The 13,302-nt window shown below is 40.3% G+C and overlaps 1 protein-coding gene and 1 long non-coding RNA gene across 2 annotated transcripts in view; both read right to left on the bottom strand.

Moving 5' to 3' along the window:
• Positions 1–443: 443 nt before the first annotated feature.
• Positions 444–2,282, bottom strand: LOC127537150 (uncharacterized). The gene is made up of 3 exons (XR_007946647.1): positions 1,987–2,282; positions 1,318–1,386; positions 444–649 (listed from the first exon to the last, which is right to left on the bottom strand). It is a non-coding gene; the product is annotated as an uncharacterized LOC127537150 (long non-coding RNA).
• Positions 2,283–6,897: 4,615 nt separating this feature from the next.
• map4k4 (mitogen-activated protein kinase kinase kinase kinase 4) overlaps positions 6,898–13,302 on the bottom strand; it is a 133,811-nt gene continuing 127,406 nt past the window's right edge. Inside the window, 5 exon segments of the mRNA XM_051958885.1 lie at positions 6,898–10,132; positions 11,206–11,345; positions 11,594–11,753; positions 12,628–12,777; positions 13,047–13,147. Of these exon segments, the coding sequence (XP_051814845.1) occupies positions 10,049–10,132; positions 11,206–11,345; positions 11,594–11,753; positions 12,628–12,777; positions 13,047–13,147 (635 nt within the window). The 3' untranslated portion in view covers positions 6,898–10,048.

Consider the following 13,302-nt stretch of genomic DNA (forward strand, 5'->3'; position numbering starts at 1 on the left):
CGGTTTGTGGTGAGCCGGGACAGCAGGCTTGAGTTTAGGACTGTTTTTCCTACGAACTGTCACCCATCCACCCGGCTGTTCGGGCGCTGCTAAGGGACGGCTAACAGATGCTACACAAGCTAAGCTATTGCGGTCCGCACCGGCTAAGGGGGCCTGGCTAGCTGCTAGCGGGTTATTTTCCATGGTGCGGAGCCGCGATTCCAATTCGGAGAGCCTCGCCTCCAGAACTACAAAAAGGCTGCACTTATTACATATATCGTTATCACTAAAGGAGGCAGAGGAATAACTAAACATGTGGCACACTGAGCAGGAGAAAGAGAGAGAGGGAGAGGGAAGGAAGAAGCAGAAGCCATGCTAACACCACAACCAAGCTCCACGGTGCCAGTCAGCGAGCACAGCGGGCACTAGAGGACGCTGGGCCCTCAGACCACTCTCGTATCTCTTTCGGATTGTTTGATCAGAGACATTAACACCAGTGGTCTGCTGGAGGTCATTTTGTAGAGCTATTGCAGTGCTCATCCTGTTCCTCCTTGCACAAAGGAGCAGATACCTGTCCTGCTGATGGGTTGAGGACCTTCTGCAGCCCTGTCCAGCTCTCCCAGACTAACTGCCTGTCTCCTGGAATCTCCTCCATTCGCTTGAGAATGTGCTGGGAGACACAGCAAAGCTTCTGACAATGACACGCATTCATGTGCCATCCTGGAGGAGTTGGACTGTCTGTGGAACCAGTGGCGTATCCAGGACTTTTTTACCGGGGTGGCCTTGATGGGACACAAAGCTAGTGTGGGGTGGCTATGGCATAGCAGAGTTTAATGCCATGTACGCAGCCGACCACAGTTCAAATCCCAGTACTTTGCTGCATGTGACATCCCCTCTTTCTCCCATGATTTCCTGTCTTATAAATGTTGAATAAAGGTGTCTATTCTGATTTATTTTTAAATTCCATTTCCCATTATTACATGGGCGTAACCACCATCTCAGAAGTGAGGGGGACAAATTTTTCAGAGCGATTTATCATTCTTTTACATTTAATTGCACCGTCCTTAGTGGCTAAAGAACCACATAATCCCTAACAGCCACAGTACAATACCAGGGGACCAACTAGACTAGTTCTTTAAACTATTAAGTATAAAACTTTAAACTATAAAATCTAAAGTTTTAGTGGCCAAACTCTAGTTGAGTTGACAACAATGTCCCTTGAACATCTACTGGACGAGTAGCCAAAGGTGCCAAACACTGAACATGAAATGATCAGTACTGCCTGGTTTCTCCCTGCAATAGATATCTTATTTTCAGGAAGTTATAATCTCTCCTTACCTGTAAAGACCCTACATCCTTGTCCCTGCTGCTGGCCTCTGATCCATCTCCTCCCTGACTCTGCTCTTTCTGTTATGGCAATAAACATAAAAAATGTGGTAAGAAAAATTCTGAAATAGCATTAGGAAGAGTAAAAATTGCAGTAGAATTTAACCTCAAAATCACTTTAACCCATAGAATATGGGTTAAATATTTTTTTCTCAGCCACTTATATATATTTTTTCACCTCTGCAGACCCTGCATGGTCCACATTACTGCTGGCCGCCGCCTCTGGTCCATCTCCTGCCTGACTCTGCTCTTTGTTATGGAAATAATCATTAAAAAATCTGAAAATCAAAATTCTGAGATAGAATTTGAAAGAGAAGCAGTAAAAATAGTTGTAAATTTATACCATAGATAGCCTATTCTTTTTTCTCCTCCCTGACTCTCCTCTTTTGGGACCAAAAGACTTAAATACATGGAGAGCAATTGTGAGCACATCTTCTGCCCAGAAATGAAAGAGGACTGGGTTTATTCCAAGAATAAACTAATTAGCAGTAATGTAACAGAGGCAACAACATTTAAATTATTAACTAGCTTAACATATTGATATATTGCCACATTTTACCTTGTCATCATTTAGCTAACAAGTCTAACATTGTTTGCATCCAACAAAGTCACACAACTTACACGGTTTGTTTGGAAAGAACTGTGTAAAGTTTTTTGCTTCTTGCTAGCTCTGGCTGGTTTGCTAAACATTACTCCAGACGCACGTTCAGCACTGCTCAGCACAGCAGCACGTCTCCTGTGGAACACCTGCGTTAGCATGCGCTCATGGTGCGTTCAAAGACGGCTCGGGAAAACACGTTACTGGATGCTAATAACGGGTTTAGCTGTTGTAACGGCTGAAAAAAGTGCGGGGGACAGAGGGGACAGATGTGGAAAGTGCGGGGGACATGTCCCACGCGTACCCCGCGTCCGTTACGCCCATGTGACCAACTACCTATCAGATTTGGGGTGGCCGCAGGGGTGGCCAATGAGATTTCAGGGGTGGCCCCGGCCACCCCAGGCCACCCCCTAAAATCGCCATTGTGTGGAACCTCTGTAGGGTCCAGGTATCGCCTCATGCTACCAGTAGTGACACTTACCCTAGCCAAATGCAAAACTAGTGAAAAACAGTCAGAAAAAATGAGGAAGGAGAAAAATGTCATTGACCTTCACCTGTAAACTCATTCCTGTTTTGGGGGTTGTCTCATTGTTACCCCTCTAGTGCATCTGTTGTTAATTTTATGAACACCAAAGCAGCTGAAACTGACTAAAAAGCCCCTCAGTTACTTACTTGACCAGATCAGTATCCCACATGTTTCACTGACTTGATGCAATACTTAGATTAAAAAGTGTTCCTTTAATTTTTTTGAGCAGTGTATATCCTGGACACTTCTGCCTCAGTATTTCAAACATTCTCCTTTCAGAAGCTTCTGTAATAATATAAAAGCATTTCCTTAGTTGTTCTGACTGGATATATTGACTTTATCATTGAATAAGTACGTGAATACATGCAAAACTGGACATTTTCTAAAACAAATATGAAAACTTGGCCGTAAAAAAACTTGATCTCAATTTATTAAAGTTATTAGGCTAAAACAATGTAAACTGCTTATAGCCCATATAAATGGGTATAAGTGATTCAATTTTGGTTGCTCGACATTGACAATTGAGTGAATGCAAGTTTTTTTTACGACAGCATGTATTTTTTTCACAAACTGAAAATTGATGGGGGTAGGGTTAGTAAAAGTTATGATTTTACTTAACTAATGTTGGAATACACTTATGTGTTGGGTACTGCTTTATTCCCAACTAAATTACAAAGAGATTGATGTATAGTACATGCAGATTTACAATTAAATCAACTCTATAGGGTGAATCAAAAGCCAAATTCTTACCTAGAGTCTCAAAATTTCCAAACAAAATTGTCACCGGACATCTTCGGAAGAACTCGCTGGTATGACATCATTTCTAATTGCAACCACTGAAACTGATACTCATTCAAAAGAACACAACATTGAGCTCTTATTCTAAGGTTAATAATAAGCAAGTAACCAATAACTTGCAAGCAGCAACAGGATTAATGTGTGTATTCAAATTATTTTGTCACGAAAATATGGTCATTTTCACCTACTTTTCAGCAAACATCAAGAAAAAGGTCACTAAAGGGCTAATGATACACAATTTTGGGGGCTATATTCTAAAACTACACTATTTTTTCTATAAAAAACACAAGACATTGCATGTAAGGTACCCATTTATTACACAGTATTTTTTTCACATTGATTTCACAAAAACCTAACTCAAACTTTCAACTTTGTTCAAATTGTTGTCTTTTTTGACATATTTTAGATGTCTTTTTAGATGTCTACAGCTATATTTGATATGCATTAACACAACCTCAAGGAAAATTAGCTTTTTCGGTCATTTTTTTTCACCAAAAACCTTTGGCCTCAAAAGTTAGGAATAGGAGTATTGACACTCAGTATAAAATGGGCATTAAGCAAGCACTAAACAAGCCTTTTACTCACTCACTCACTCACTCACGTACACACACAACCTTGTGTCCTAAACAGGTTAAAAGGTGATGGATAAAGGACATACCGTTCACTTAACTCTAATGACGGGTCATTGAGAAAGCAGAAGATGTTGCGTGTTTTGGGAATTCTCAAGATCGCCTCATAAACTGTGATATCCTGATACCTGATAACACTGGACAGATGACTAAGCAATTAGACAGACCTGCTTTGTTTTTTTTATTGAGGAATTAAACTTCTGTGACTCAGCTTTTTGGTATGGCACACATTAAGTGCAAATGAATGAACTGAGACTAAAGTAAGAATTTTCTGAATGACTGATATTGTTATTGTTGATATGATTTTGTTGTCCCTTTGGGGGCATAGTCAAATGCAGAGGCAAGGATGAAGCTGAACAGTAGTATATCTACAGTGTTGCCATCTTTACACTGGGAAACTTACTGATGCAATCATTTCAAGTCCTAAAATCTGCGTATTTGGTAGAAGGGATGCAGCAGGTCTTAATGGGGAAGATATCACAATTTGCATCCTACAGCATCTGTTCCTCACAGAAAACCACACAGAAAATTATTGCCGTTGTTTCGTCACCAAATGTGACAAATGTCTGCATTAGCTCAGCCACAAGTTCTTATCTGTAGAAAGGTAATATAACTATCTAAACCGAACTGTCCTCTTACCCCAACTGGAAATTGTGATAAGATATCTAGAAAGGTGTGGCAACGTCTCATTTTGTTTTAAATATCACCACATTTTGTGTAACATGAGCCAAGCTAAAGGTTTTCAAATGCAAATTGGGGAATCACCTTGGAAATGATTGCTGTAATAATGTCTCGTCTGATCCAAAGAAAAAAATTGCGGCTTTTTTAAAAAGTTGTCATGAAGTTTTTTTCTTAAAGAAGGTCATGTTTTAAACCTGCAGTAGGACTTTTACCGTCTCCTTCCTCTCTTATCCTTCCTCTGAACAATGACAGGCTTTTTTCTGGAGCCTTTTTCTTGACCATTTTGTGTCACCCTGTATTCCATTTGATTTGAATGGGTAAGCTAGTGGGTCCTCATTTCTATAATTATGAGGTGCAATGCCAGTAATGCCCATTTTATGCCAACCTATGTTTTGCAGTATACTAGTGCAAAACACTGATGGCTGTCATGACATTTCTGTGCTAGTCTAGTTTAGCAAGATGCTTTATGTTAACTAGCAATGATTGCTTGGCCAGAGCTTAAAACTACCAAAGCCATAGAAAAGGGTACAATATCTAAGAACATGGCAGAAAAACCTATGAAGGGTCCATGTAAAGTTTCTGAAGCTCTGTATTTTTCTGTCACCCTGTATAAAACCACATCAGTCACCAATTGAAAGTTCAGCAGACAAATAGTCTACTGTGTTCAACTTTTAAATAATAAAAAAGAAATCCCATTCAGTCTTCCTCCCACTTGCAGCACCAAAGTGCACATCTTTCTATCACAAAAACATTAAATGATATTTACAGATCACTGAATTACAACTGGGCTGCACAGTGGGGTAGTGATTAGCACTTCGCCTTGCAGCTAGAAGATCCCTGCTTCGAATCCCGGGGTGGGCCTGGGATCTTTCTGCATGGAGTTTGCATGTTCTCCCTGAGCATGCATGGGTTTTCTCCGGGTACTCCGGCTTCCTCCCACAGTCCAAAAACATGCTGAGGTTAATTGAGTACTCTAAATTGTCCATAGGTGTGAGTGTGATTGTTCGTCTGTGTCTGTAGCCCTGTGACAGACTGGCGACCTGTCCTGGGTGTCCCCTGCCTTCGCCCGAGTCAGCTGGGATAGGCTCCAGCGACCCTAATGAGGATAAAGCGGTGTATAGAGGATGGATGGATGGATGGATGAATTACAAATACTGTATACCTTTTAATATTTCAGTTTAACTGTTAGTGAAGACATGCATTGTATAAACAGTTCATGTTTTTTGCAAGAGTGAGTCTTTGAACGTGCATGTAAGGTGCGTCTATTTATGCTACAATAGGTGTACGTTGGTAACATCTAGTTACAGACTGGGCTGTAGCACTGTGTCAGCTAATATTCCTGAGGTATGCTGAGCACAGTGGGTAGATATAACACAGAATTCCTGGAGAATTTAGAACTTCCCACTGTGGAAAGAATAGGCATCATCAATGGAAAGAATGTACAAATAAAAGCACCAGTTAGAAATATTTCATGAATTATAAAGGTGTAAATGACTGAGAACTTCCTTGTACAGACTCTCATAACAAGCTGCTTTCTTGCCACATGTGCAGTTGGTGTGCTCGCAAGTGTGGATTGTCACAAATTTCATATTTGCAGGGCCAACTGGTATACCCTTGCCTTGACTTTGATAGATGAAATTTATGTCACTTGTACCTGTGCAGACACATGTAACACTTAAATTAGCCTTTTGAGGTGATCAGAGATTTCGACCTTGTTAAGACAGATAAGACGGCAATAAACACTGACACAACTACTCCCATGCACCAAACTGTCACAGAAATTGTTCATGAAAGTCCTCATGCAAAAAAACTACTCATGCAAATAAAGGGCGCCTTGCATAAGACATCCTGAGAAACATTACTTCTCTTTTCAGCAGAGCTCAGACACACACTCAGACTGAGATCAGACATACAAACACCACAGGATGGCCTCAACAAAAAGTAGAAGAAAATTTCCAACCCACAAACAACATCCTCTTTGAGGTAATCCTTCATGTGAATAGCTAATTTGACAATGCTGTATTGGGAATGAACAAATAGTTTGCCTGTTGTGTAGTTTGACCATTGCTCCCATTGGTTAGCTCAGTGTAGCTGGCAGGTTTCATATGCAAACATCACTAAGTTTCCATTACATGTGAATTAGCAATCAGCAAAAATATATCTGTTGAAATAGAACAAAACGTGCAACTGACGTGTTAAAAGTATCTGAGTTAGTCAACATATATTGCAAAATGTCTTTTTTCAACATATTCCCATGTGTGTTTAGGGAACAAACAGCAGCAGAGGCAAGAGACAAACTCTTCTTTTAAAATTACTTTTAAAGTTTATTCAAAGAAAAAAACCTTCAGGAAAATACACGACTTCCTGTCATACACAGAGAGGACATAAGTTAGAGTAGCATGGCAGAAACAGCAGAGGAAAAACACGTCGCCTTACGTCCAAGCCTGCAGGGAAACTCACTGCAATGTTTCCATGTTGAAGCAGCGTTATGTGAATACCTGAAATGAACAACACGTGTGTTCTTTATTGTTTTGTAAGTAGGTTAGTTGGTGGGGTTGGGGAGATGACAAAAAATTTAAAATATCCAATAAAAATTGGGCTCAAAAAGCAGAAACAAAAAGTATTAAAGAACCAAGATGCATATGCATTAAACATAAATACCGTGATGCACATTAGTGTAACAAAACATTGCTTCTGTAAACATTTTCTCCACCTAAGGTGAGTAATAATATTAAACCACCGCAGTCGCATACTTATGTGTACATAGACTTACAGAAACAACAGAAACTATTGTTAAGCTTCTCAACTAGCTCTAAAACTTAAGAATACACAATGCTTCAAGTGATTTTTTAAAAAGGATTTCCAAGTAGTGGTTTCATAACAATAGGTTTACACATTTTAAATGCTGCCTTCTTGGCACTTTTTCCAACACGAGCCGGCGAGCGACTGCTTTTTCTTGTCAGGTAACAACCTAAGTCTCGTCCATTATTTAGCCCATTAAGTATATCAATAATAACCACAATTTTTTCATTAAAATCAATACAGCCACTTATCAAGGCCTTGATGCAATAAGAGACACACACTGGGTACTACTGCACACACAGACCTCAGACAACAGCATTGGGGTCCAAATGGCTTCTCCATACAAGGGAAGCAAAAATTTGTGACAAACTAGGTAACCTTTTCACATCGCTAAACACTGCTCGTGTGTAATCGGTATCGTCAGGGGGGAAAACACATCCAAGGTTAACTTGATTGTGACCTGACGAAAAAATGTTTGGACATGAAGTCAGATCACAGATTTGGACCCTCCTTTGCCCCTGTTTTGAGAGAACAATGTGCAATCTTTGAGAGCCGCTGTGGAAACGGAGGAAAATCCAGCTCGGCAGATGGCCCCGAGGATGTCGGTGCTGCAGGTTGCTGCTCAGTCATTCACATATACAGACAACTTAAATAACAGCTGGAGCAGGAAATGTGGGAGGGGACCCAAAATAGAGAAAACAAATCCTTCCCAAAAAGTAGATTTTCGTCGTTTCTTCACAAACAGCCGAGTGAGGAAAAGCTCTGCTCCATGTTGCCTGTTCTGAGATCACAGTAACACTGAAATCCAGAGTCTGAGTGTTGAATTGACGAAGTCTGTGTCCTCATTGGATTGGAAGGCGTGCTTGACGTACACAAGCAGGACTCTCAGGATGCAAGAAAAATGCTCCTCAGCTCTTATACACTCTAGGCATTTGCTTCTGTGCAGATTGCCACAGCTGCAGAAAAGGTAGCGAAACAAATACAGAAATTGAAAATATTAACACCTGACGTAGAGGCTCTGCTGTTGCAGCTTGAACTCGAAATTGAACATCTAGGATTGATCACTTGTGACAAGATACAAAGCAAAAAACATCATCTCATGCCTTGGACCACCACACAGTAATAAGTCTTTCTACATTCTTGACACTTAGTGCATTGAATACATACAAATGATATAAATGAAAGGTGAAATGAGCTGAAAAAACAAAATGGAAGATAGAAATCCACCTCTTGTACTGAAACAAACCTGCTGACCACGCGCTTACCTCTCTGCCACATAAATCCAATTCATCAATATCAGTGAACACTCCGATAGCACACACACATACTAAACTTCCTCCTCTGCTTCATCACTCCATCACATTTTTTCATGTAATATTTGTCTATTCACAGCAGTTGAAGTTTCTTAAGTTCAGTTTAGGTTGTCATGTTTGACCGCTGGAGGGGAAAACATGACAAATGACACTATCCCAAAGCTTAAATGAACTTTATTGTACATAGACACCTTTGTTTTACTTTATTTTTTGGATCACACCCACATCACTTTTTTTTCTTACACAAACACACCTCAAACTTTTGTGGTTTTTGATTAAAAGCAAGCAAATTTGTGGACTGTGGGTTGATGTGCGTAAATGTTTAAAAAAAAAAAAACAAGGTAAAGGACATGTTTTAACTCCACATAGTTACACTTATCTTCAAGGAATAATAATAATAGTAATGATTCAAAAAAATACTATTCTGAAATCCATCTGCTTCATCATCTCCTTCTCACTCCACCCCGCTTTTTAAAGCACCTGTCCAAAACAACACAATACTCCAATCACACACACCCTCTTGTTGAGTCCTATCATTTAGACTTACAGTAAAACCTTAAATTATTAGGTCCCTTCCGCCTGCTTGCCACCTTAACGAGTTCCCTCTGGCTCTGGGGTTTGTACACTTTACCCCTGGCTGACTCTGACCAGTCTCCAACCAGCATGTCAGCAGTAATTGGACCAAACAGAAGTACATTTACACACACTACTGTAGCATTAATACAACAAACTTTGACCCCATCAGCCCCACACTCATAAGAAAGGACAGAGGGTGGGAACATGGGGCAGAGGGGAACTCCCTTACAAGAGACAGACCTGCAGAAGGTAGTAGTAGTAGTAGTAATAGCGGTAGCAGTACTAGTAGTTAGAAGACCTCAAGCTTACTGACCAGCCCAGGAGCACGGAAATGAAGCAGAGGTACAAAATCTATCCCATCGCAATCTGATAAGCACCAAGAAAACCGAGAGGGAAACACAAAGTTGTTTGCCTCCTTTTCTTGAATTCACATTTAATTTATTTCTACTTCCTTTTATATATTTAACCATTGATTTCATTTTGTACGCAGGCCGTCACTTCAGGTTTTTCGGGGGTCAAAGCGACGACTCGACCGGTTGTCGCTGCGTCACAGGCAGGCCCAGAGTGCTGCTGCAGCTCCAGAGGGAAGCTGAAGTCTGTGGCATCGACCACTCCAAAGGGCTGGTAGGTTACTGTGTTTGTTCTCTTTTGGTTGTCCGAGGGCTGACAAGATGGTGGGTTCCGAGATCCAGTGTTAGCGAGGGTGGAGGAAATGAGGAGGATGAGGAGAAGGAGGAGGAAGAGGGCAGGGCGTGGACCTCTACCAGCTGAGGAGGTTGCTTCGGCCCAGAGTCATGAAGTAGACCTGGCTGGAGCCTCCGGACCGTACAGAGGCGAAAAACACCTGACGACGACACACAGACAGAGATTACAGCACTCAATATAATTAAAAATCTGCAAAAAAAACAAAAACAAACATTTGTGAGTTAACTGGCATCCTTAATCTTCCCATAATTCACAGTCTTCAGCAGCTCACATCATTTCCAGTATAAGTTGTCCACAAAAGAACTACAAAAGGAAAAAAAAAAAAAAAATCTATCTTCTTTACTTCTCAGTAGTCCAAACAAACCAGCAAAATCCAGAAGAGAGAAGAGAAACTAGAACAGTCAGAAGTTACTTCCACTAGTAAACCACACAGGATGAGCAAGCTGAAAGTGGCATTTGAGGATCTTACAGACTTGTACTGCTTTACTTTACATGTTAGATGCTCTGTGGATGTCAGTGTTCATGTGCACAAGTGTTACAATGATTCAGAGATGGATTGTTAGCTATTCAAATATTCACTATTTTGACAATTGATCGATTTTTTTCGAGCAGTTTCTTAAGAAAAAAGTCAAAATTCCAGCTTCTTACATTCAGGTCTATTTAGTCCTCTATAACAGTAAACTGAATATATTGAGTTGGGGGCAAAACAAGACATTTGAGGACATTATCTTGGACTTTGCAAAATGCTGGTTGTGATTTTTCAGCATTTTTTTCTTGGCTTTTGCACAAAGCTATTTTCATGTCAAGTAATTTTCATTTTCAGTAGCATTGGCTGAAAATTTATCATCCAAGTCAGGTTTAAATGGCTGAAGGGTTTGAGACAAATAAGACAGAAGAAAACCCTTTTTATGTAGGAGATGGTTCGAATGTTTATTCTGTTGTTTTGTGGTTTCTTATCTTCATTTATTGGTCATTTTTACCGAGCAAGCCACAAGCTGACTGGAAGAGCTCAGGTTTGCACAAATCATAACGTCATTAGTACAAGTACTACCTCAGAATTTATTTGTCTGAATGTTGCAGTTTAAACATTGCCTTAGTTAACGTATGTATGTACTTATGTAGGAGCTTTCCCCGCTAGCTGGACGTACATAGCTGTTCAACCTAACAGATCAGATCAGGATGTGTTGTTGAAACCTGACATGAAGCTCTCACCTTGTCGTTTCTTTCACAGAGAAACTTGAGTCTCTGGGCTCTCTTGTGCATGAAGACGCCGTCCAGGTGACCAGTTTCCACTGAGCGGATCTCTATGGCCTTCTCCCCCCAACCCATGATCTGGTTGGAACGAATGTAGGCTGAAAAAAGGTAGAAAAGTTCAGATTTATTTATTTTTTCAAGCACAAACAACAAAGTAACACACTTTGAATAATGAAATGGAGTAGGCATCTTTCTCAATACCATAGAAGATAATATGTAGGTTAAATCAAAAGTACAAAACAGTGGGTGAATGTTTACAGGCTCATTTGGGGAGTTTCCGGTGTAAATACATGAATGAAGAAAAACTGAAAGTCATGTTTGTGCAGCCTTTGCCCTGGTGACTCACCCACTGAGGTGGGCATCTCCCCCCACTGCAGCACCACGTCCTTGGTTATACGTCCGTAGGTGTTGACATAAACACCCTCGTCCTCGTAGCAAACCAGCAGTTCAATCCCGTCAGTGTTGGGCAGGATGATGATTGCGTGAGACTGGATGTTGGTCTGAATCTGGAGAGAAACAACACACGAGCAGCATAATGTCTGATGACTCTGACACCTTTTATCCCCTGTGATTAGTTTTATTCATTATCTACACTAGTACTGGCAGTCAGAGACAATGATTTACCATTTATGATCAAGTACAGCCATTGAGCACTACGTACAGTAAGACCACCTGGAAGGTTGCTGTCCTAAAGAAGGAAGCATCTATTACAGCTGCATTTTGCTGGAAGAAGCTCGTTTTTAATTGAAAAGACTACTTAAAACTACTGAAGTTATGATAATTTACCAGAAAGCCAAATTACTTTGGAGTTAATAAAGCTGTGTATTGTCACAACAGCCCCTATTTGAATAAATTTTGAGTTTCCAAATCGAGAATTGATTTATTTCTATTCAGTCTGATGCAGTTCTTGATGCTTATTTCAAAATCGGTGTGCTAGCATTAGCTACCTGGCAGGGACAGGCTGAATAAAGAAGAAACCACACTCTTGACTCAACATTCACAACAAACACAAATTGAACTCAAATCGTTTGTTTTTCAATCTATCATTTCTGTAGTTGTGAACTTCAGTAAACCATCTTGACTCATGAGGGAATAGTTACTTTGACTAGCTGCAGTTTACTGGATCGTCGTGACTCAAAGCAGCCAATAAACCCTGCTGTAGTATGAACCAATTTGCATTCTAACTTAAAATATCTTTTATGTGCACATGATAATAACTAAATTTCCACAAAGTAGACATAGTACGCTTCCTGCAGACCAAACCTAATCAATAAGGACAAGTATCCACTGCGTAAACTTAGCACAGATTGAATGTAAGAAGTGAAATATCCTTAAGCACACACAGCAAACATGTATGTTCGTTATGATGTGTGGTCTTACGTGTGTAGGCAGGTAGATGTCGTATACAGCTCCAGAGTCGACATCCACAGCGTGAAAGCCTGAGCATGAGCCATAGATGACCTTTAACCTCTGACCTTCCTCCACTGTCAGGTCAACCAGCAGCGGCTTGTGCACCAGGTCACCAAACGACTATGGCACAAGCATCAGAAAGTTTAGTTTGTGGGTTTTTTTTTTTGTTTTCTCCTATTGCACAATCTTGAGATCACTATATGTTTGATAACACAGACATGATTGATATTGATAGCAAACTTCAAAAGTACTTCTCTGCTAGAAATTTTAATCTTTGACTTGCTTAACAGCTTAGCCATCAACATGCATTCTGAATAATAAATCTGTAACAAAATATGTAAAAGTCATTGTCACTGACAAACCAACAAGCTAAGCTAGTTGATTATCACCTTGAAGGCCATGAACTTGTGGTACGGCTTAGGTGCCCAGGCGTAGACCTCAACTGAGTTCTTCAGAGCGAGAACCAGAAATTTGATCCTCTCATATTTCACTGGGGAAAAAGAAATCAAAAGAAAATATTGAAAGAGCATGAAAAAGCATAACTGTCATCAGAATGTTAAACTGGCACACTGCATGCAGCAGTTTTTTGCTGCTGTTGACTAAGTCAGCTGGTTTTGGAGGTTGTCGAACACTGTAGCTGTAGAT

This window comes from Acanthochromis polyacanthus, chromosome 14 (genome assembly GCF_021347895.1).
Source record: "Acanthochromis polyacanthus isolate Apoly-LR-REF ecotype Palm Island chromosome 14, KAUST_Apoly_ChrSc, whole genome shotgun sequence".
NCBI lineage: Eukaryota > Metazoa > Chordata > Actinopteri > Pomacentridae > Acanthochromis > Acanthochromis polyacanthus.